The sequence below is a fragment of the Stegostoma tigrinum genome, chromosome 4, assembly GCF_030684315.1.
Source record: "Stegostoma tigrinum isolate sSteTig4 chromosome 4, sSteTig4.hap1, whole genome shotgun sequence".
In the NCBI taxonomy this organism is placed as follows: domain Eukaryota; kingdom Metazoa; phylum Chordata; class Chondrichthyes; order Orectolobiformes; family Stegostomatidae; genus Stegostoma; species Stegostoma tigrinum.
In genome coordinates this window covers 116787058-116812703 of record NC_081357.1, presented here as the reverse complement: position 1 = coordinate 116812703, position 25646 = coordinate 116787058, and the positions used below count along the sequence as shown (strand labels likewise).

Genomic DNA, 25646 nt, shown 5'->3' with positions numbered 1-25646 from the left:
CTATCATTTTTAAAAAGAAAGATCTAGTTCTATTACTGCTTCTTCATTCTCTCTAAATGTAGAAACTCAAGCTAAAATTTAGTTGGGATTACTTGGTAATCATGTAAAGTCCCTTCACCTGCAGTGTCCGATGTGGTCATCAGTGTGGTGAAGATTCTAGCTGTATAAAGAATAATACAACTATTAGTAATTGCATAATGCCAAAAGTAATGCAGAGCTCTCTCTCTTGGAATAATGCAGGCATTTCGAAGTTCCAATAGTTACAGCGCTTTCTTATTACCAAAGTAATCTGTTTCAACATTCACCTGGCTATCCTTCCAGGCTTCATCCAGGAAAAAAGATGCTGCAAATACCCTGTCCCACACCAAAGGGAGAGGCAGCTGACAGACCAAGAGAAAGCCTGGACAAGTCTCACCCCCTGAAATCGTCAGCACTCCAGCTTCATAGCTTCGGTCATTAAAAGCTTCATTGTGGCTCTTTCCTGAGACAGCAGGAAGGAGAATGAAAGTGGCCCAATGGACCCCTGGAGTAACACAAGTCGAAGATATTGAGCAGGGAGAGAGATGGAAAGTGGGGGGTGGGGGGGGGGGGTGAAGATTGCAAGGGTATTATCGAGACAGTCCCCCAATGCACAAATTAGCACACTCCCACCTTAGACAAGTTAGTGGCCCTTTTTCTTTTCAACTCCCAAAAATTGTTCTTTTAAAATAAAGCCGGCTGTCCCCTCCTGTCAGCCTCCCAGATCACCTTGTAATGACATTGGGCAGTGAATCACCAGGGCCATTCACTTTGTAATAATCCCTACTGACCCTTACTTACTTAAAAATAGCAGACAGCTACTGTTTTTGGTGCCTATCAATCTACCACAATTTAAGGATGGAGAGGGAATGTTACGAGGCTGTGCACCTGCCCAATTTAATGAGCCACCCCATCAACAAAAGCTCCATAAAATGCAGCCCTAAATCCTTGCCCATCACTCCTCTAAGCCAACCTTCACCAACTCATGAGCACCTCATATTTAATGTTTTAATTGCCATGTTTCAACCTCTCCATATGTCTAAAAGCCTGTAAAGTCTTGCTATTAAAGCTTTGTTTTAATTTTGATATTGATAATCCTGTAAAAATTTAAATGTACATTCCATTTAAGATGTCAAAAACCAAAAGCATTGTCAAGCTTTAAGCTTAATTTACAACAAAGTCACACTTACCGCATACAGTATAGATTCCCAGGCTCCATGTCAGGGCACTGACTTGTTCAGAATCATGTGTCTTCCACAAGGACTGGAGTTGAGCGTATTTACTTAATGCACCAATACATATGGACAGACTCTACAATAAAAACAATGACTTGTGTGAAATCATCCAAAATTAATCAAAGAATGATTCAATCCCCTGGCCCTTTATTTGCCCACTTGAGACGGGCACAGGCTACACTGTTTTAAAAAAAAGTTCTTCCTGTTTATTTTTTGCAAGTTCCCTCCACATACAAATATCCATTAATGTCAAGAGGGCGTGCAGAATAATCACTGGCAAAACTATTCCTGGTCTAACACCAAGGAGAAAACAAAAATAGTCCTAACTGATTCACTAACCACTCTCCATATTTTGGTAATGGCCAGTCTGAATCTAATAGATTATTATGAAATGCCCTGCTGGACTTATATATTTGATGTCTTGTAAGTTCATCACTTAATAACAACACTGTGGTTGTTGGATGGAACTCAGTCTAGAATGTGACGGGAGAAATTATACTTGAAAGACAAATCATCCATCTGTAAGAGTTTGTTCAGCAATTTTGAAAATGAGCTTACATGTAACAATTCTAGCAATGCAATGCAGTTCAAAAATCAAGAAGGAAGGTGTACTCACTTTCATATACAACCAGATGCGCATATATATAGCACTGTTCAGGACTTCAGGATGCCCCAAAGCACTCTACAGTCAATGAAGTACAGTTTCAATTCCACCCCCAAGTGGAAACAGTGTCTTGGTTTAAAATTGTATCAGCTGTGAGCAGCATTCAGTCATTGCTGCAGTAAAGTGTTAAATTAGATTACATACTCAAACATCTGGACTGGGACTTGAACCCACAATATTTGGATTCCAAGGTAAGAATACTACCACTAAGCCAAATTTGACACGTTCAAAGCAGGTACAGTTGATCTCACTCCACATCCCTACGGTGTCCCCATTGGTGACAACCATCGTGCTAAAGTTGAAGCCTGACCGTCACTTGTATTCCACTTCAGGGCTTCCCCATCTTCAAATGTCCACCTTTCTAGGTATCGTGAGCAGAGAATAGTAAACAAAAACACGAGAAAAAGTTAAGACAAGAAAAGCAGAATAAAACAGTAAGTAAGAAAAACAGAAATGGAAACACAGACAGAAAAACAAAGGGTGGCGGTATGTCAATTTTTAAACACCATCTGTTTACTTGTACTTACTATCTTCCCAGTTTGGAGTTTATTTATTTTGTGCTAAAAGGTTGATAGTTTGCTTAAACAATTTTTCTTGTAGTTAAATACATGAAGCATAAACACAATTTTGGGCCTGTATCAAATAGCAGAATACATATGAAATTCACTTCTAATAAAGAAAGGCAAGGAAGACAGCCCACAACTCAAGTATGTCTGTCACCACTTTACACCATCCCATCCGGTTATCATTGGTGGAATTCTTCCATCTATTTAAAAATTAATGTTATTACTTTCATTCAATTTACAAATCAAAAAGTTAAAGGATTATGCCTGTTGGGATTTATCTCAAGGACTATAACTGAGGTATTCTAAATGGCTTCAGATGGTTATTTTAGTAGAAACAATGTGCAGGGCTATGGGAAAAAGGTAGGAAATTGGTTAAAATGCATAGCTAGTGCAGGAACAATGGGCCAAGCATGGAGTTATAAACGCCATTGAACGCCCACATTGCAGAGCAAGGCTATTTGGTCCTCTGAAGGGCATTCGCCCAGGCCCCACCCCCCAACACTCCACATGGAGTTTTAACCAAGGTTAAACCACCTAGCCCACACAACTTTGGACAGTGGGGGGAAACCCACACAGATGTGGGGAGAACATGCAACCGTCACACAGTCGCCCTAGACCTGACACTGTGAGGCAGCAGTACACACTAGAACTGCCTCCTTGTGCACCACAAGCATTCTGTGATATAATGAAGCTAGTTCTCTGGGTGAGTTTCAACGATGTTTTATCCAATTAATCTTTGCAGAGAGGATGTTAATTATAAAAAATGCAACAACAACTTGGGATAATTGAGGAGGCAATGCCTCAAGGTACTATTGCTAGCCTCTTAATCCAGAAGGTCTGCTAAAGTTCTGGGGACACAGTTTCAAATCTTGCTACGGCAGACTTGAATTTGAATTCAGTAATAAATTTTAAAAATCTGGAATTAAGAATCTGACGAAGACCACAAAATCATTGCCAATTGTTGGAAGAACACATCCATTTGACTAATGTCTTTCAGGGGAGGAAATCTGCCATCCTCACCTGGTCTGACCTACATCCACAGCAACATGGTTGGCTCTCAACTGCACCCCTGGACAAATAGGGATGTGCAATTGATGCTGGCCAGCCAGCAATGCCCATGTCCCATGACTAAATAACAAAATAGTGTTGATCATATCTACATTCATGCCTTTTATGTTCCTTATTCAACACGATTTATGGTTTACATTAATACAAAGATACACAGGATGAGTGACTGTATAGGTTAACACATAGTATATAGCCAGACTGGCTGATTAATTATTGCAATACAAAAGACCAAGTTAGTCCAGCATTCAGATCATATTAATTATGACACTTAGTTTTAACTCAGACAATAACAAAACAGGTATATTGGCTCCTGGGCTCACAAAAATATTGGGAGAAATTTTGCTAAGATATTGCCAAATCACCAATTTTAGTTTAGCCTTCCATATGGGAGGTAAGTGAAAAAAGCTACAAAAGTAGACAAAGAGAAAGGATGTGAAGCCTCGGAAACAAATTTCAAAGCTGTAAGGCCTTTTGATGGTTAAGTTATCGCAAGGAATGTGATATTACTGGAACAAATCCATGGTGATCAGTATCCATTTACAGTGCAGCATCACAAAAATCTGGTTATTCAGGTCTCATTAAAAGCAATATACAAGAAGCAGAAGAAAATTGAAAGGATTTAGATTTTTACTCCACTCATGCCTATTAAAAATGCCAAAAGCACCATGCAGCTGTTCCTCAAGACATCGCTCTTCTCATTATTTTGTTCAACTGTTCCAAATGAAACTGGGCATATACAAAATGTTCTTTCTTCAAATGTCTGACCGATCAGGCAAATCATGATATCTAGAGCCGTAAAAAGTCTGCGTTTACCAAATTTATTTTCAAAATCAGACAGATCAAAACCAGACAGCAAACTGTACTCATTCTCTCAAAAATCGGTGTCAGTCTGTACAGTGACTACTTTTCCTGTGACCATGTTATGTAAACAAAGGCGGGGACATAATGGTAATGTCACTGCGCTAGTAAATCCAGAATGCGAGGTTCAACTTCAGGGGACATGGGTTTGAATCCCACCATGACAGATGGTGAAGGTCAATTTAAAAAAAATCAAATAAATTGCCAGCCTAAAGTAACCCATGTCGACCAGCCATTTCACTAACGCCTTTCGGGGCAAGGAAATCTGCCATCCTCACCTGGTCTGACCTACATGTGACTCCAAACTCTCAGGCTTCCAAATAGGCAATAAATCCTGGCCTAGCTAGCGACACCCACATCCTGCAAACAAGTAAATTTCAAAAACAATTCCAATTAATACTGCATACCATACTAGTGTTGAGAGTGCATCTGAGAACTAATGGCATAACTTCAAACAGTAAATAATTAATTTTCCAATGTGACTGATGAGCGCTGAATAGATTCAGTCTATACTGGCATTTTGCAAAGGCACCAATACATGAGCACTCTGCAATGTACATGTCCTCATTCCCATGTCCTCACTCCCACATTTTCCCTCACTGTTTCAATCTTACTACCAATTCAGAAGAAATGTATAATATTTGATATTAACTGTGCCTCGAGAGCAAGGAAAGGACAATGAATGGACTAAAAGAAATGAACAATTAAAATTCTAACTACTATATTAAAGAAAAGCCAATAAAAGGTCAGGTAACAGGAACAGTGATGAGAACAACAGTTTGGCAATTGGTAGGACAGTGATAACCAAATGAAAGTAATCTAAATGTAATTCCATGAACATATTCTACCACAAGATTTTCTAAAAGTCTTTTCTTTCATAAGGATTCCCTCTTCATTCCCACAGTACTTACTATACATTCATCCTTGTGTGGATTTTCTCCTTCTAAAAAACATAATCGAGTTAATCTGGTATTACCGATGCTTCCATCTAATTGGTTCTGCACTGTCTTGAAGGACTGACTGCAGGATGTGCAAATCTGTAAGAGTTCTTGTAGAACACAAATACTGAGATGATCTATGTTTAATAAACTTGCCAAATGTGAGGACCCTTGATTCCAGAGTAAAGAGAGATATTAAACTTGCAAAGTAAAGAATCCACCTCTCTACGATACACAGTTTGTGGGATAGATATGGCAGTTTGATTAATTTCTAGCAATTATCAGTGGCTTCCACAAAAAGACTCCTGATCATATACTGCCCTTTCATGACCTCAAGACATCCCAATGAACTACTTTTAAAACTTCGCCTATTTCTGGAAAAATTCAGTGCTAAGTGTCAATTCCAGTCTGTTCTATGTAAGTCCACAGTGCAACTAACTCAAGAACAGTGTTTGGAAAATGAACAACTGACTGTTCCTCTGAGGAGCACAGCCAGAAGGGGAAGGGATGGACACCAGACAAACGATGAGTTATTGCAGTAGGAGATTCAATACCAAGGGATATGGAGGCAATTCTGCAGGCAGAGACACGGCTCTGGGATAGTCTGTTGCCACCCTGGCCAGAATAACGGATATCACTGAATGCCCGTAGGACAGTCTAGGTCAAAAGAGGGAGCCCGGTAGCAGATTAAAAAGCAGTATCTCAAAGGTTGTAACGTCTGGACTACTCCCAGTGTCACATGTTGGTGTGGGAACAGGCAGCTAGCAAAGGCATGTGTGGTTAAAGAGTTAAATACACTGAATTACTAGAGTTCAAGTTTCTGATTAACAACAATTGTTGTCTATTTTTGAATTATCAAAATTAAAAACAATTGTTTCTGAACAGTATTAACAGTCTGAAGTTGAATACACAAGATACAGAATCACAAAATACTCTAAGACTAAGTGATAAATTTAACACATAATTCTGATCGAGTTGCTAATATTCTACCTAGGATTTCTTGAGTTGGTAATAGATATTTTTGGCACCGCTTGTTCCAGCCTAGCTTTTCATTCATTTTAGGCTAGTTGTCTGCTAGTGCTTTTCGATATATTGCCAGTAACTCTTTCTCCTTCTAATAATCTCAAACCAAAAAGACAGCAAGTACAGTTCTCTCAACAGAGATAAAAATTGCACTGCAAACTTCACATTCCCTTTTGTACATGTAGCATCATAACTTCCACAGGAATTACAACACAGAACTCACAGGTTTATTTGACTGCACTATCCACTCTGAAAATTAACATAACCTGCTTAGTTCTCTAGTACCTGTAGATTGTGTCAGTGACATGCCATTCCTGCACAACTTCAGTCAAGCAATTTACTCATTCCTGGCCAGAATCCTTAAAGTAAAACTACAATGGTTTGCAAGAACTAATTATTGAAGATGAGGATTGATTTTAAAATATTATTTAATTGAACAAAATGACTACATCTATATGAATTTCAGGGTACTCTCTGCAGTTAGAGTGAAAACAAATGGCATCCCACATGCTTGGTTTTCTCTGGTGCGTAATTTTCTGTTCACCAGCACACCCCTGAAATAATATTCCAGCTGATATTGTAAGACAGAAAATTGGAATTCAGCTGTCGCCCAACTCAATGTCATCTCCTTCAGTCAGTAACAGGTATAACTGGTTGTCATTAATGTGAAAAGCTCTATTGTAGTTTATCATTAGTATTCCAAATTAGACCATTTGAAGTCTGGTGTAGTGGCATACACCTACTGTTCTCAGCACTGGCAGTAACGTAAAGCATCACCCACAAATACAGACTGTTTTGTGGAATACTTACCATAGCTAAGTCTATGACTAACTTATGGATTGTTAACAGACGCCAACCAATGATAAATCTGAATGCTGCTAAGGAAGAAACTAAAAATGGAATTCAATCAAGTTGCGTGCAAAAACCATTTGCCATCTGTAACATTAAAAAAAAGTTTATACTTGGACATTCCCAGACATGTCTTGCAAGTTAATGTGTTTTCCAATATTTTGAATTCAGTCTTTTATTTATGTACATTTTGTATGTCTGCTATTAAATTCTGCTATCTTTCTTCGTGAACATTCCATTCCATGCTTACGTTGCGCTTTCTGAGATATGGAACCTATTATTAGCTCACAGACGAACAACATAAAAGGTTATGGTCCAATTTATAATTGTAAGTTTTCTATGGGGTTGAACTACTTTATTGAGTCATTTGCCTTTGCTCTGGCAATTCCTTTGCTGGGTTCCAATAAATATATTTCTGACCCAAAAAAAATCTCGTGAACAATTTTTTCACATTTATTCTCAGGATGTGGGTGTCACTGACAAGGGCAGTGCTCGTTCCCAGAGCCACTTCAGATGGCAATTTACAGTGCAGGGCTCAAATCGGTGGCGTCCCTTTCTTAAAGAATATTAGTGCACCAGTTCAGTTTGTAGGGCAAGCTGACTGGTTACTGTTACTGCTACCAGCCTTTGATTTTTCATTACTTTTAAAAATAAACCTGAATTCAAACACTTAATCTACCATGGTGAGAGCTGAATGTACATCCTCTGAATTTTTAGCTCCCAAGTTACTAACCCAGTACTTCAACCCCAACACTTATAACTCTTCAGCCTGAAAGTTGCAATAATCATTGCACAAACCACAAGTTCCAAAACTAAAACTTCAACCAAGAAGTGAATCTTACTCTCAGGCTGGAGGAGCTACACATAACACTCCTGCAGTAGACAGAACATGAGGAAATGCTTAGACAAAAGACAAAATAACACAGATGCTGGAAATTTGAACAAAAGGATATCGATCCAAAATTGTTTCTCTCTCCACAGATGCTGAGTATTTCCAACATTTTCTGGTTTTATTACAAGAACTGGGTTTTTAAAAGCTGGTAGATTTGAAAACAGGGAACTGGTGAGATTCAAAAAACACAGTCCCAGTTGACTGAATCCTGACATCTGATACATTTTAAAATTTCCAAAGTGACAGTGAGTGGGGATGAATGGGGAATCCTGTCCCTGCCAATTAATGGCCCATTAACTCTTTTGGGAGATGTTGTCAGGTAAGGAACGTTAGACTGTAATTTTCAAAGGGAACTTCGACAAGCCCAGGCAATCTGATGCTCATTAGTAGCTGGCTGTTGGAGTCAATGCAGGAAGATCAGAAGTTTGTTTTTAAATGGTTGAAAAGTGTCTGTTCATGAGGTTATCTTGAGCTATGTCAAGTGCATCGCTTTGGTTTTGCCTGACCCTCCTTCTCTATACAGCAGGTCACCTCCCTTTTGTAGCTCCTGCTTTCCAGATGCATTTGGCACCACTAATTCCACACCAAGTTCATTCCTTCCCTTTGCATTTAAAAGTCATATTGTTTGTGAGGTGATTGAAGCGCAAGATCAGGAACAACCTTTGTGATCTCAACGAATTTCCCTCGCTACCTTTATTACAGGTTTACCTGTACCACTTGAACTATTGTAGAAAGTAAGTCATCATCACCGTCAAATGCTGGCTTAGCAAGGAACAGCAACGTCCATGAAATAAAAATAAAAATCTCTCTCTCACTGTGAGTTTCTATGATTTTATTCTGTTCCTTCTTGCCTTAAGCTATTTGAATAATATTAATAAGTTAAACAAATTCTGGTCTCTCCCTGCTACATGAAAGATGCTCATAGATCACAGAATCCCTACAGTGTGGAAACAGGCCCATTGGCCCAACAAGTCCACACTGACCCTTGGGATATCCCACTCAGACCCATCCCCTTATAACCCACCTAAGCTACACATTCCTGAACGCTTGTTTAATCTACACTCATCTGTGTTACGTCCTGTATGCAGCATTCTTTCCTACCTGTCTTTAGACAACTGCTTTTATCCCAAAAGGGCAATCATCCTTCATTTATCTTCTGTCAATCCCATCTACAACAGACTATCCATCCTGAGCTTTGTTGATGCTGTAGAACTTGAGAGGGTTTAGAAAAGATTTACAAGGATGTTGCCAGCATCGGCAAGTTTGAGCTACAGGGAGAGGCTGAATAGGCTGGGGCTATTTTCCCTGGAGCATCGAGGGCAGAGGGGTGGCCTTATCGAGGTTTATAAAATCAAGAGGGACACGGATAGGGTGAATAGTCAAGGTCATATTCCCAGGATAGGAGAGTCCAAAACTATAGGGAGTAGGTTTAAGGTGAGAGGGGAAAGGCTTAAAAGGGACCCAAGGGGCAACTTTTTCACACAGAAGGTGGTGTGTGTATGGAATAAGCTGCCAGAGGAAGTGGTGGAGGCTGGTACAATGACAATATTTAAAAGGCATCTGGCTGGGTATAGGAATATGAAAAGATTTAGCGGGATATGGACCAAATGCTGGCAAATGAGACTAGATTTATTTTGGATGTATTTTGATCAGCCTGGACGAGTTGGACCAAAGGTCTGTTTCTGTACTCTATAACTCGATGAACATGACTCTATAACATTACCATTCTTTCTGCCATCGTCATTGACTCATCAATTATTTGTTATTTGAGCTCCCCAAGAATGTATAACTATATTTTCCTGACTGAGAATCAGAAATCATGCCTCAAGCTGATTAAAGCTCCTGGAAGTGCCAAACAGCTGTCACAGTCAATGGGGTCACATACCCTGCCAGTCCTTCAGGCAGAACAGAAGATCGCACCATCTGAAAACTCCTCAAAAACTAGCCTGAATCATGGGGCCAAATCCTGCTGTGGTATCTCAATCCATGGCCCTCCAAATCAGAGATTCAGGATGCTCATTTTCCTGAGCTACCTCCAAGGAACAAAGCTTTGTTAAGAGTAATAGGTTCTGGCAGGTTCAAAGTCTCTTCTCCCTCCAGTTGCTCTTCCCACTCTACCAATTTAATTTCTAGTCCATTTAACTAAGGTTTAATTTACTCTGGGTAATGTTGTGTTTGATTCATTGTTGTAACTAACTGAATGGAAAGAAAAATAATGTTGACGTGAACTACAGCTGCCTTTCTTATGTCACCACTTGCTGATGCTGGTCACTGTAATATCTTAATCCTGGAAATATGGCATAATAGGTACACAGGACTCCAGATTGTTGCAAAGCTGTTACACAATCGGTCACTCAAAATCAAACCTGCAGGGAACGAATAAATACTTAGCTAAATCCCTTGACATGAAACAATCCATGCATTTTTCTAAGATCCTAACATTACTTTCTCCTGTTTGCCCCAATTTAACCCACTTGCAATCTATTACAGCTAAAGATGTTGACATTCATTACAACCACATCCTCCCACTCTCACTCTGAAATTGGCTATAAAGAGATACTTAAGAGATATCCAGGGTTGACATTTGCTCAGGCTTTTCATTGGTCTCTGCTCACAGCAGGAATGCTCCAGATCAGAATGATATGCATGAGAAATTCCAGGCAAGACCAACATTTCACAAGTAGCATTGTCATAGCACTGAATTTCAGATAGATATGTGCATGTAAAACAGCCCTGTGAATGAATTAAAAGAATTGCAAAATGATCCCTTATTCAGAATTAAAATGCCAAGGATACAGGATTGTGTACGGTAAAGCTGTTCCAATGTTTCCATTATAAAAGAGAACACACATTAAGAGAATAACATCTGCAAAAACAAAGAACAGTAGCGTTAGTGGTTTACGATACAACACAGGTGTACAATTGGCTTGCTTTGCAGAAATTAATGGAATCATTAATTAAAATTTTAATTCCCGTGAAACCCATCAACAAGAGACAATAATTTTGATTGTGATCAGAGTCCCACTTGAAACATTAACCACTTGTTTTCTCTTTAACATGCTGACAAGCCTGTTAGACACATGTGGTGTTCTCTCTTATTTCAGCTTTCAGGCATTAGTATTCTTTATTTCATACAGAAAATCATTTGTTGAATTTTTGCCATTACTATACTGTACTATTTGTCAAATATTAAAGCAGGGCTTCCCAAAGGAAAGGTCGATACAAGCTCCACAGTGCTGCATCTCTTCTCTCCATTCGCCTCTCACTCTCCTATCACTTGTTCACTCAGTTCTCACCAAGGGTGCATGATCTTTTTATAGCTCAATAGAGGTCCCAGTGGGAAAAGTTGGAGAAGTACAGCACTAAACTTGGGTCACATGCTATACCAATGTGATAAAGTGATAAAGAATAAGCTTAGGGATTTCTTTGGTGCAGTACATTTTGAATTTCAGCTCGTAGAATGTAAAATATTAGGCATTATACTTGATTTCTAAATGTGTGACCAACTTCCTTCCTACTTGCTAGCTCCTTGTAGGCTAGGTTGCCTAGAGGCTGCAAGATGTCAATAATTCATTTGTAGAGTTAGTCAAAACCATGCCCAATACATACAAACATCTTCATGTGGACTATCCAACAGAGATTATTGGATAATACTGAATTACAGGAAGTTAGGAATTTCTTTTCTTTCTCCAGCCCATAACACTAAAGGTAATCACATGACCATAAGAAACTGGGACAGAAGCAGGCTGTTTGGCCCATTGAGTTTTCTCCAATATTCAATCGTATCTTGACTGATCTAATATTCCTCACATCCTCTTTCCTGCCTTTTCCCTGTCATCCCTGATTCTCTTATTGATTAAGAATCTATGTATCTTTTTCAGCTTTTAGTATACACAAGGACTCTGACCTTTGGAGAAGAAATTCCTCCTCATCCCAGTCTTAAATTGATGTCCTTTATTCTGATACTCAACCCTCTGGTCCTGGACTCTTCCCTGAGGAGAAATGTTCTCTCAGCTCTTTCCCCCCATCAAGCCCCTTAAGAATCCTATAGTTCAATGAGATCACCTTTCATTCTTCTAAACTCCAGTGAGTCGAGTCCCAACCTGTTTAGCCTTTGCTCATAAGGCAATCCCTCCTTATTAGGGATCATCCTAATGAACCTTCTCTAAACTGCCATCAATGAAATAATACAATTCCTTAAATAAGGGGACTAAGACTGCTCATGGTACACCAGATGCGGTCTGACCAGCATCTTGTACAGCTGCAGTAAGACTTCCCTACGCTTGTACTCCAACCCCCTTGAAATAAGGGCCAAACTTCCATTAGCCTTTCTGACTACATGTTGATCAAATAGATGAAATCATTTGTTCTCCAACCAGTCAACTTGCACCTTAAAACCAGTTGTAGGATTGAAAGGTTTCTTGTGTGATAACTTTCTGTGCTTCATGCAAATTTCATTGTGTACAACCTGGAAGCTGTGCAGTCAACCTTACTCAGGGTCAGACTTGAAAACATACAACCTGTGCAGCTTACAGGTTGACTGTCTAGTGCACACATACAAGTGATTACAGATATTACAGTAGGCAATGCTGCCATTTATCCAACTCAGCTACTGAGGGTGTTAGCTTGCTAACTGGAGCCAACTGTTTTTATTCCATAATGCACTGTCAAAGTCCTGTTAACCTTTACACAAAGAAAAGAGTATGACAGTCTTTTTTCACACTGTACCCTAATTAGTTTGTCATTCTAGCAGCGTACGGAACAATTGGTTACCTTGTAGAATTAAGACTGGATACTCCAAGTATGTTGTCAATGGGTACCCGTAGTAAGTCTGGTATGTCAGGAAAATCGAAAACCTAAAACAGATCAAATTATTGGTTTCAAATCAGTTGTAGGAATTGAACATTTCCTGTGTAAAGAACAGGAGACAAACTATTTGAGCAAATTGGCTATTGTTAATAATACGCTCGAAAATTGTCAGCGACAGAAACAGATTCATAGCTCCAAATGCTACCGAAATTAAATATTTATTTCTGACTGACAAACTATTCTCTTTCCTTCCTCTCCTTTGCCTCTTTCATCGTTAATAAACAGAAACAAAACTTAACAGGCTCAGGGATAGCTCAAAAACTTTCCTCCTCCTTGAAATTTACTAAATACTCTTAATTAAATCTCAACAGTTGTCATACTGGAACGACATCACACAGTAATACAATATCAGTCTGAGGTGAGCATTTAAATGCTGGATAAAAAGCTAAGTGATGTGAGTTTGGAAAACTCTGAGTGCAGATTGACAACATGTATTAGCTCCCTGCGCCCTCGTTCCCTAGCTTTGGTCCTGGACACTAACAATCCCTGAGGGGCTGGGTCCGTCTCAGTCCGCTAAGCCATCTGCATCGCTCCAGCTCCTCAGCGAGAACAGCCCACACATCTACTTGCTGATCTGCCTCATGTCTGAACAGGTCCACATGGTTTTCTCCTGCTGGAGACTGAGCAGAGGCCTGGCCAGCAGCTCTCCTCCAAGCACTAGTGACCTGGAGGCTTTTCTCTCTCCTGCATCTGCATAACCGTGGGGAAGAGGTCTTCAGCAACCTCATATCCCGCACACTCTTCAGCCTTTCAGTTTAGGAAACCGAGTTGGCACAGACGAGTTAGGCCGACTGGCCTGTTTCCATTATGTATGACTATGACACTTCGGCATCACCATTTGCCAATGTTCCAAGCCTAACCACAAGCAGAGTTTAATTACTTGCTAGGACCTAGGTTCTCTGCACCAGAGACCCTGGACCAGTCTTTCCTGGTCAGAGAGGGAATCATCACCTTGCAGAGTCTGACTTCTGTAAAGACTCACACCCCCTCCAACCAGTCTGTCTTTGCTCTGCCCTACTATGGAATGCCTTCTGCTGTGGATGATGCAACTGTTAGTGCTTGTATATGTTGGGCAAAAGCCTTAGGGTATTCCAGGACAACCAGCAGGCGACTCAGAGGGGATTGCAGGGTTAGTAGCGTAGGAGGGAGTGAAGAAAGATTTTGCATACAACAGAGAAGGCTATCAGAGCACAGGCCTTGGTGGGAGGCGAGTGCAGGAGCACAACATCAAGTGAGAATGACAGATAGCAGACAGCAGAGTATAGTACTTACCCTTCCTGCCTGATCATAGAATCCCTACAGCGTGGAAGCAGGCCACACATAAGACATCCAGACCACACCGACCCTCCAAACAGCTTCCCACTCAGACGATCCCGCTACTCTATCCCTACATTTCCCATGGCCAATCCACCTAACCTGCACATTCCTGGACACAATGGGACAATTTAGCATGGCCAATCTGCCTAACTTGCACATCTTTGGACTGGGAGGGGAAACCAGAGCACCCAGAGGAAACCCATGCAGATGCGGGAAGAACGTGCAAACTCCACACAGACAGTCGCCCGAAAGTGGAATTGGTCCCTGGTGCTGTCGGGCAGTATTGCTGACCGCTGAGCCACCATGCCGCCACTCTGTATCCTGGACAGGGCTCTGTCTTCTGTGGCAATCTCCAATCAGGCAGACATTAAGTGGCCACATGACCTTGTCTAAGATAACAAAGTGTGGAGCTGGATGAACACAGCAAGCCAAGCACCATCTCAGGAGCACAAAAGCTGACATTTCGGGCCTAGACCCTTCATCAGAGCTCTGATGAAGGGTCTAGGCCTGAAACGTCAGCTTTTGTGCTCCTGAGATGCTGCTTGGTCTGCTGTGTTCATCCAGCTCCAGACTTTGTTATCTTGGATTCTACAGCATCTGCAGTTCCCATTATCACATGACCTTCTCTGTCTGTTTTCCAGGAAAAGAAAACACTTCCTATCCAATGCCCCATCAACCAACACCTCCAGATCCCCTTTTAGAGAACCTCGGTGCATACCTGATCTCGTTGGCCATCGTCAGTTACTGGTCTCTAGCAGGGCAGATGCCACTGTACCTTCATGTTCACTGTGAGCTCTTAAAATGGCATAGTCACAAGGGATGCTGTCACATAGTGGATGTCTGGTGAGTGGCAAATTCTATCATGAATGACACATGGTAAGATGGGATGGAGGCACTGTGTGATGCCATAGGTTGGCAACAGCAATTAAAGCAGAATGTTTGGTGATATCTGGCAGGGAAATGTGACCAGCCTCGCGATAAGTTAAGTTTCATCTGGCCAAACTTGATACAACTAATGCTTAGCCAAAAAAAAGTTCCACCCTGTTTCTCTCTCTGCAGACGTTTCCAAATCTGCTGAGTTTCTCTGTTTTCATTTCCAAATTCCATCCTTGGCAGGATTTTGTTTTTACTCAATAAATAACTTCCTAGAAACAGAATTGTTATACTCATGACTCACTTGGACCATAGAGGGGGAATGCTACGACAGGGGTTTTGTGACTGGTCCCTTTAAATAAGACTGGCTGCAATAATGATGTTCCCACGATCTTAAAAGGCCAGCCTAAAATTCCCACGCAATAAAAATCAAACTGGTACCTGGCAAAACAAACTGCCTGCTTCCCGCCTGTTTATTTGGAATTTCAAAAATGTAAAACTATTAAAATACATGGATATAGTTCACATTTCCCACTGTGGGTTTTCTTTTATTCTGAGCAAAATGTGGGAAATGCTTTTCCCTTTGTTCACGCACATATTCTGATTACAACACAATTAAATTGTAGCATTTAAATATTACATTTCCATATCTGAAGTTTTGACAATACACAGCTTTGATATTTCTGCCCAGTAACCCCCGCTCCCCCCCCCATTCATCAAGATGACAACTTTCTTACATACAAAGGATTTGTTATCCTGGTAGTGCATCTGACCTAAAAGAGGTATGAAGCTAGACTCCTCAGAGATAGAAGATGCCATTGTACTGCTTCTAAATTACTAATGAACTTGTAGAAATAAAAAGCCTGCAGTGTATTAGTATTACATACAGAATTGCAATACTGGGCTCTGTATTTGGCTCAATGTTCCTAAGGTTGTATCCTTATACAATTCTTTCCCTGATTTAGCACTAGGACATCAGGAACCCATCTAGGGCTACACAATATTTTTGTTTCCCCAAACTGTCAACAGCATTCACTTCAGTTGGTTGCCCATATTAGACCCCAATGTTGATGTATTATTTAAAAATTTAACTTGTGTCCATTTCAGCTTAGTTTTATTAGATAGTACACTTCCTGCATGCTGATCAATGTTGGCAATTATATCATTGCTTTACATTGCTTAGATATTCTAGTAAAGCTTTATGTCAAACTTGCTACCTATACTTTTTTTTCTTTATTCATTCACAGGATGAGGGCATCACTGACTAGGCAGCATTTATTGCCCATCCCTAATTGCCCAGAGGGCAGTTAAGAGTCAACCACATTGCTGTGGATCTGGAGTTACATGTGGGCCAGACCAGGTAAGGAAGGCAGTTTCCTTCCCTGAAGGACATTAGTGAACCAGATGGGTTTTTCCAACAATCAACAATGGATTCATGATCATCATTAGATTCTTAATTCCTCATATTTATTAAATTCAAATTCCACCATCTGCCATGACGGGATTTGAACCCGGGTCCCCAGAACGTTATCTGGGTCTCTGGATTAACAGTCCAGCGATAATACCATTAGGCCCATCACCTCCCCTACAGTACTCAAGTCAAAAAACTATAGTCATGTTGTACTAAGCCAATTTCTCTCAGTTCTGTCTCACAATTTAGGTGTTCATAACGACTAAAATTGAACTAAAGATTAAAGTAACTTCCAAAGGTCTGAAAGATTGATTAAAGCTTGATTGATTAAAGATTGATGTGCAAAGTGCTTTCACCAAGCCTATCAAAAAAACAAATTTGATGCAACAGGAGATGGATGATCCATTTATCGCTAGGTGGATATATTATTAACAGCGGAAAATCTAAGCTGGCATATCTCATTCTCCAAGGGAACATCAGGTTACTCATTAATTGCACATCAATTACAGTTTAATTAAAGTAGGTTCCTATTATCAATTAAAGGACATATGTAACAACTTCAGCTACCGTGATTTTTGCAAGAGATTCTCACATTTCACTGTAATAATTAAATTTAATTACCTGTAAAATTTACCTACATGCTGTATATTGTAATACAATTGTAAAAGTCTTTTCAAAACTTAAACTCACAGAACAAGTGGTTGGTGTGAAAATTGAAACATCCATGAGTTTTAAGTTGAGGACTGTCTACCCAGTTTCTACTACCAGATGGAAAACAATTTTTGGCAGTTCAGTGGAAGGTCATAATGATGTTGCACAAGTTCAAAGATACTATCACTATTCACGGCTCTCATAGCACAGTGGTAATGTCCCTGCCTCTGGACCAGGAGGTGTGGCTCAAGTCACACCTGTTGCAGAGTTGTGTAATAACATCTCTGAGCAGGTTCATTAGAAAATAGTATTTTTTTTAAACAAACCTATCCACGAATAACTACACTCCCTAGTTTTGTGTTATCTGTAAGTTTTGAATTTGGTTCAGCTTGGTTGGCTCGATAGTTGGTTCATAATGTAGGAATACCAATAGGGTGGGTTTAAATTCCATCATCAGCTGAGGTTACCATGAAAGACTCTCCTTCTCAACCTTGCCCCTTACCTGAGGCAACCCTCAGATTAAAACACCACCAATTGCCTCTCTAATGCAACAGCATCCCTATGGTCTATGATAGCTCTGGTAACTTCTAGTGATAGATTTCAAGAGGACCTAAACTAAATTGGTGGAATGAAATATGTGAAAAATATAATTTAACATAGATATGTACCAGGCAATGCATTTTGGAAGGAAGAAAGGGAGACAATACATGCTAGTTTCTTATATTATAAATCAGGTAACGGGCAGATAATCTTGGCATGTGTGTGCACATATTTTTGAAGGTCTCAGAATAGATTAACAAAGCAGTTGGTAGTGCTTCAGAGAATGTGGGGTGAGTAAATAGGCTATAAAAGTCAAAGGAAGTTGCACTAAATCTATACAGAACTCCAGCAGGGCGATCGCAATGAAAAATTCTGAAGAAAAATCATAATGGAGTTGAAACATTAACTTGGTTTCTCTCACCACAGATGCTGCCAGACCTGCTGGGTTTCTCCAGCACTTTCTCTTTGTATTGTTTATACACCTTTAGTTCAGTTCCAGGTGGATTTTTTTCATATTTGTGGGAGGACATTGCTGGCTCATCCAGAATTTACCAGTCCATGTTGCCAATCCCTTCAGAAGGTGGTGATGAGCCGCCTTCTTGAATTGCTGCAGTCCATTTGTTGTAAGTAGACCCACAATGCCAGTAGGGAGAGAATTCCAGGGTTTTGACCCAATGACACTGAAAGAATAGCAATATATTTCCAAGTCAGGATGGTGAATCACTCAGAAGGGAACTTGCAACAGGCGATGATCCCATGTCTCTGCTGCTCTTTTTTTCCTAGATGGAAGTTGTCAGTGGGTTTGAAAATTGCTGCCTCAAGATCTTTGAATTTCAGAAAAGCACATTGTAGACGGTGCACACTGCTGCTACCAAGCATCAGAGTTGGAAGCAATGGATGTTGTGCCAATCAAATGGGCTGCTTTATCCTGGATGGTGTCAAGCTTCATTAGTATTTTAGAGCGGCATCCATCTGAGTCAGTGGGGAGTAGTTCATCGCACTCCTGACTTGTGCCATATAGATGGTAGCCAGGCTTTGGAGAGTCAGGAGGTGAGTTACATGCAGTATTCTTAGCTTCTGACTGACTATTATTGCCACGGTATTTATATTGGTGAGGCCAGTGTGTTTCTGGTCAATGGTAACCTGCAGGATGTTGATAGTGGGAGATTCAGTGACGACAACTCCATTGAATGTCAAGGGGCAGTGGTTAGATTGTCTCTTATCAGAGACAGTCAATGTCAGGCACTTCTGTGGCACAACTGATTCTTGCTGCATGTCAGCATGAGCCAGGTTCTTGTCCAGATCATGCTGTCATTGGACATGGACTGTTTCAGTATGTGAGGAGTCACAAATACTGCTGAACATTACACAATCATCAGTGAACATCCTCAATTCTAACCTTATGATGGAGGGAAGTTCATTGATGAAGCAGCTGAAGATGGTTGGGCCTAGGACACTACCCTTACAGACTCCTGCAGAGATGTCTGGCAGCTGAGATGACTGACCTCCAACAACCACAACCACAACCATCTTTCTATGTGTTGGGTCTGACTTCAACCAGAGAGATTGTCTGATTTTTATTGACTTCCATTTTGCTAGAGCTCCTTAATGCCAAACCTGGTCAAATACAGCCTTGATGTCAAGGGTCATCACTCTCACCTCACCTCTAGAATTCAGCTCTTTTGTCCATGTTTGAACCAAGGCCGTAATGAGGTCAGGAGTTGAGTGACCCTGGCGGAACCCAAACTGGGCGTCACTCAGCAGGATGTGAGTTTGCTCGCTGAGCTGGAAGGTTAGTTTTCAGACGTTTCGTCACCATTCTAGGTAACATCATCAGTGAGCCTCCGACGAAGCGCTGGTGTTATGTCCCGCTTCCTATTTATCTGGTTAGGTTTCCTTGGGTTGGTGATGTCATTTCCTGTTCTTTTTCTCAGGGGATGGTAGATTGGCTCCAAGTCAATGTATTTGTTGATGGAATTCCGGTTGGAATGCCATGCTTCTAGGAATTCTCGTGCATGTCTCTGCTTGGCTTGTCCTAGGATGGATGTGTTGTCCCAATCAAAGTGGTGTCCTTCCTTATCTGTATGTAAGGATACGAGTGATAGTGGGTCATGTCGTTTTGTGGCTAGTTGATGTTCATGTATCCTGGTGGCTAGCTTTCTGCCAGTTTGTCCAATGTAGTGTTTGTCACAGTTCTTGCAAGGTATTTTGTAGATGACGTTCATTTTATTTGTTGTCTGTATAGGGTCTTTTAAGTTCATTAGCTGCTGTTTTAGTGTGTTGGTGGGTTTGTGGGCTACCTTGGCATCAGGGTAGCCCACAAACCCACCAACACACTAAAACAGCAGCTAATGAACTTAAAAGACCCTATACAGACAACAAATAAAATGAACGTCATCTACAAAATACCTTGCAAGAACTGTGACAAACACTACATTGGACAAACTGGCAGGAAGCTAGCCACCAGGATACATGAACATCAACTAGCCACAAAACAACATGACCCACTATCACTCGTATCCTTACATACAGATAAGGAAGGACACCACTTTGATTGGGACAACACATCCATCCTAGGACAAGCCAAGCAGAGACATGCACGAGAATTCCTAGAAGCATGGCATTCCAACCGGAATTCCATCAACAAACACATTGACTTGGAGCCAATCTACCATCCCCTGAGAAAAAGAACAGGAAATGACATCACCAACCCAAGGAAACCTAACCAGATAAATAGAAAGCGGGACATAACACCAGCGCTTCGTCGGAAGCTCACTGATGATGTTACCTAGAATGGTGACAAAACGTCTGAAAACTAACCTTCCAGCTCAGCGAGCAAACTCACATCCAGAACCTCAACCTGAGCTACAAATCTTCTCAAAACTCGCTAGTCACTCAGCAGGTTATCGCTGAGTAGGTACCGCACAATAGCACCTTCCATCACTTTACTGAAGATCAAGAGTCGACTGATGGGGTGGTAAGTGGCCAGATTGTATTTGTCCAGCTTTGTGTGTACAGGACAAACTTGGGCAATTTTCCACACTGTTGGGTAGGTGCCACTGTTGTAGCTGGACTGGAACAGCTTGGCTAAGGGAGCAGCAAGGTCTGGAGGATAAGTCTTCAGTACTATTGCCAAAATGTTGTCAGGGCGTAGCCTTTGCACTATCCAATGCTTCTAACTGTTTCTTTATACCATGTGAAGCGAATCAGATTAGCCGAATACTGGTATCGGTAGTACTGGGTACCTCTGGAAAAGGCTGAGATGGATCTTTCTCTTAGCACTTTTAGCTAAAGATTGTGGTGAATGCTTTAATTTTATCTTTTGCACTAACATGGGCTTTTCCATCGAGATTTGGGGATATTTGCGGAGCCTTCTCCTCAACTGAGGTGTTCAATTGTCTACCATCATTCGTGACTAGATGCTGCAGGACTGCAGAATTTTGTTCTGATCTGTTGGTTGTGGGATCACTTAGCTCTGGCTATCATTTGATGTCCACGCTATTTTGCACACAAATACTCCTGTTTGGTAGCTTCACCAGGTTGGTACCTCATTTTTAAGACTGTTCTCTTGCATTCTTCACCAAAACAGGATGGATCCCTCAGCATTAGTAGAGTAAGGGATATGCCAGGCCATGAGATTGTGTTGGGAGTACAGTTCTGCCGCTGATGACTCCCAGCATCTGAAGGATGCTCAATCTTGAGTTTCTAGATCTGTCTGAAGTCTGTTCCATTTAGCACAGTGATAGTTTCACACAACACAATGCAAGTGCCATGATGGGACTTTGCCTTCACAAGGGCTGTGCAGTTTCGGTGAGAGCAGCAACTATCAGACAGATGTGTCTACAACTGGTAGATGGTTGAGGATGAGCTCAAATACTTCATTCCCCTTTGTTGAATCACTCACCACCTGCTGCAGATCCAGTCTAGCAGCTATGTCCTTTAGGACCTGAGCAGCTTGATCTGTAATGCTCCGTTCTGAGCCAGTGTCAGTGGTAGACAATGAAAACCCCCAATCCCGAGCACATTCTTTGCCCTTGCTACACTAAGTGCTTTCTCCAGGGTTGTGTTCAACATGAAGGAGTACTGATTCATCAGCCGAGGGAGGACGGTATAAGGTTATCAGCGGGAGGTTTCCTTGCCCACATCTGACCTGATGCCATATTTATAATTCTACATGGAAGCTTTGGACTGTGTAGAGAATTTATCTTCTTTCCAAAGTAGTTCACAGTAATGTATTTCCAGTTGATGATGGTACAAGGCTTGGATGGAAACTTGCAGGTGGTGGCGTCCCCATGCATCTGTCACCCTTGTTTTCCCGGCTGGTTGGGTTAACGAATTGCTCTTGAAGACAAGTTGAAAATTTTCCACAGTGCATGGTATATAAGGTACACACCACTGGCACTGTGCGCCAGCGGTGGGGGAAGCAAATATTTATGCTGGTGGATAGGCTGCTTAGTCCTGGATGGGATTGAGTTTCTCAAGTGTGTTGGAGCTGCAGTTATCCAGGCAAGCATACAGCATTTCAACCCATTGCTGACTCATGCCTAGTTAATGGTGGATGTGGTTTGTAAAATGAGTTAATTGCCATGTAATTCCCAGGTATCACAACTTATTTTATCTAATACCATAAATTTCATTAAAACGGTAATGCTGCTAGTTAAAGTGAGAGAGTATACCTTAGGTAGAGATCCTCCAATCTAATGTGGGACAATGGGCAGCAAGTGTCCATCAGAAGCCCTTGGCAATCTCTTTTGTCCCAACCAAAGTGACGGTCGTGAAGGTTCTCTTAAAACATACTTCGCCAGATCTTCTTGGGCTGGACCTGTCTTCTTTCCCATGTGTGTGCGTGTGTGTGCGTGTGTGTGTGTCTGTGTGTGTGTGTCTGTATGTGTGTGTGTGCGTGTGTGTGTGTGCGTATATACATTTGGGAAGTGAAATGCACCGTGTGGCAGTCTCAGTTATCTCTCTGTCACAAAGTTCCAGCAGTGCCTTTGACCAGCCCAGCGTAGCACTTCTTCATGAGTGACAATGCCTCTTCATGCGATGTGCAGGATCTTACATAGGCTATTCTCCTGTGGGCCTTGCTGCAGTAAATTGCATTTCATACTAGAATGGGCACATTGATGGTGTTTGAAGCAACACATCATGTGGAGACACTGGAAGATCAATGTGGCTTTGCACAAACACAAGGACATCCACAAAATGACATGCAGGTCGCCAGATGATGACATAGTAAATAAAATTACTATTTATACATCAGCAACAGATGGGAGATATCACTACAAAATGTCTGGAGTTGTCGAGGTGCTGACATAGGATCGGATCACCACCTTATCTGAGGCATGATCTACCTGAAAAGTGCGGAAGCAACAACCGCAAAATCATAGAGGCCTTGGGACAGGCAGTAGAGTAAAGACAATATCACTGGTGTAGTAATCCATAAACTCAGGTTAACATTCTGGGCACATGGGTTTGAAGCCCACCACAGCAGATGGTGAAAATCTGAATTCAATAAAAATCCAGAATAAAAAGCAACCAACATCAATTGTCATAAAAACCTGTCTGGTTCACTAATGTTCTTTAGAGAAAGAAAACTATTTTCCTTACCTGGTCTGGCCTATGAGTGAATCCAGACCCACAACAATATGGTTGACTCTTAACTGTCCTCTGGACAACAAAAAAATCCTGGCCTAGTCAGCGACACCCACATCCATGAATAAATACAAACAGTATTGTAAAGAAATTGTAGGGTAAGGACATATTGGAAGGTTTCGGACTGACCCTGTCCAACAGATTTAAAGCAATAATGAAGCCAGGCAAATCTGAAGAGTTCCCACTTCTACCAAAGAGGATTAAAAAGAATTTCAGAGCACCACTGAGCAGAAGACAGGAACTAACAAAGAACAATGGATTTCTGAAGTTGATGAATGAAAGAAATCTAAAGGTGATCAAGAGGAATCAGGCAAAGAACAGTGAGAAAAGATATGAAAACAATGAAAGTACAAATGATCGGACAAAGCCATGAAGAAGAGCAGCAGGGGAGACAAACTAGGATAGATACAGTTACAAGACAAGAAAGCACATGAAGCAGCAAACAACGTCAACATGCTGCAGAACCAGATGGAAACCGGTTGGTACTTAGACTAACATCACTGCACCTCAGCAGAAATGTCAACCAGGCAGAAACTGCCAGATCAGAGATCCAAAAGAAAACACAGCCACCATCAGCCTAAAGATCAAACCACCCAGGATTAATGACATTCCAGAGTGGTTCAAACATGGCAAGAATGCCACATTGGGAGAGCTCACAGATAACAAGACCTGCACTTTGGGAGGATGTCCCAGACAACTGGAGTTGCAGATGCTGGATTCTGTACCAAAAACAGTGAATGTTGAAGGTCACAATAGGTCAGACAGCATCCACAGAGAGACAGCAAGTCAATGTTTCAAGTCTAGATGGCACTTCACCAGAGCTGAAATGAAGTTTGGGGGGATGGGGGGGGTTGAAGTGTAGGGATAATGGGTGTAGGGTGCTGGTGGCAAAAAGATGTTGATAATTCAGATTAAGTGATCAAAATGTAAGCGTGGGAGAACAATGGTTCAACGGTGTGTCTCCAATCACACCAACCAAGCTGCCAAGAAAGGGGAACCTCAGTATCCATAGCCATTGGAGGGACAGAACACAAGGCAAGGACTTTAGTACAGTGTGCCCCAACAGACTGAAGATAGAAGGAAATGGTACCATGTGTGAAGAACAGGCAACTGTCCAGGGTTAGTAAGTCATGCTGTGAGCAGATCTGTATACCAAGGGACAGTATTAAGCACAGCCTAAAGTATTAGAAGCCATTTGTTATTCATTGATTTCAAGACAGCTTTATATAGTATGGTTCAGCAGTCGCTCTGATACATCACACGACAGGGTAGAATCACGGAGCATCGTATCAACATCTTCAAAGCGGTGTATCGTGACTCTAGCTGCTGTGGACACCTTCAACAGCCTCACAACAAGGCCGCCTACTCTCCCTGTTCCTTTCTTCTTGGTTCCTGATTCGGACATGGGGAAAGTGACAGTGGGTCCAGGCTTTGGTGTGCCATGGCAGCGCCATCGTGATAGATCTGGACTTCACAGAAGATCTTCTTGTTGACCGAAGAATCCAAGGCTTAACCCCAGAGTCAAAAGTAGCTTGACCAGCTCAACTCTGATCTACATACCTGCTGTGAGTCGACCAAGACATTGGTGACGGATAGGTATCACAGCCATCAGACAACAATACATCAAGGACATCAAACTCCTCCTCTACCTGGGAAGAGACACTTCCAGGCACAGTGATACAAGTTCAACATCCACACAAAACATTTTAGGCTCAGTTCTAAATTCTGTCAATTTCAATTTATCTGAATTACTCCATTTTGAATCATTTGAAGTTTTGGATAAGTCTTAGCTGCCTGGTTCATAAATGATGATTCAGATTTTTAAATACTACTAACCTTCAAATTAAAGAAGAAAAATTCAAATCAATTTCATAAAGGATATCAAATTGGTCAGTTAATGGCAAAATCACAAATTCCAACCTGTTGTTCTGTATAGATTTTGTACTTTTATTATATCATACGATCTATTCTAAATAAAGGTAAGTCAAAGGCACAAAATGTTGATTTTTTAACAATAAAGTTTAAAATAATTTTGATGGAAGAGTAAAGTCTAAGATTCCTGCTTTATCTGAGGCTTAAGTCTTAACATGACCCCATTACCAAACTAGCATGTTGCAAACTCCTGTTCAAAACTGGCCATTCCAACATAACTGGACCAGAAACAGCACCAGCTCTTAGAGACTTGGGCAACATTGTTTCTTGAAAGCACAGTACGCTCCAAG

The 25646-nt window shown here is 41.2% G+C and overlaps 1 protein-coding gene across 3 annotated transcripts in view; it reads right to left on the bottom strand.

Moving 5' to 3' along the window:
- slc66a3 (solute carrier family 66 member 3) overlaps window positions 1-25646 on the bottom strand; it is a 38552-nt gene that overhangs the window by 9991 nt on the left and 2915 nt on the right. Inside the window, exons 2-7 of one of the 3 annotated variants that reach the window (XR_009445708.1) lie at window positions 12885-12967; window positions 10908-10977; window positions 7181-7238; window positions 4688-4769; window positions 1870-2278; window positions 1220-1329 (exon numbers count right to left, since the gene is read on the bottom strand). Coding sequence is in view for 1 of the 3 variants with exons in the window: in XM_048531599.2 (XP_048387556.1) it covers window positions 1209-1329; window positions 7181-7238; window positions 10908-10977; window positions 12885-12967 (332 nt within the window). In the remaining 2 variants the exon portion in view is untranslated. Of the gene's footprint in view, window positions 1-1208; window positions 1330-1869; window positions 2279-4687; window positions 4770-7180; window positions 7239-10907; window positions 10978-12884; window positions 12968-25646 lie in introns of those variants that run through there. The other 2 variants (XR_009445707.1, XM_048531599.2) reach the window with 2 other exon arrangements.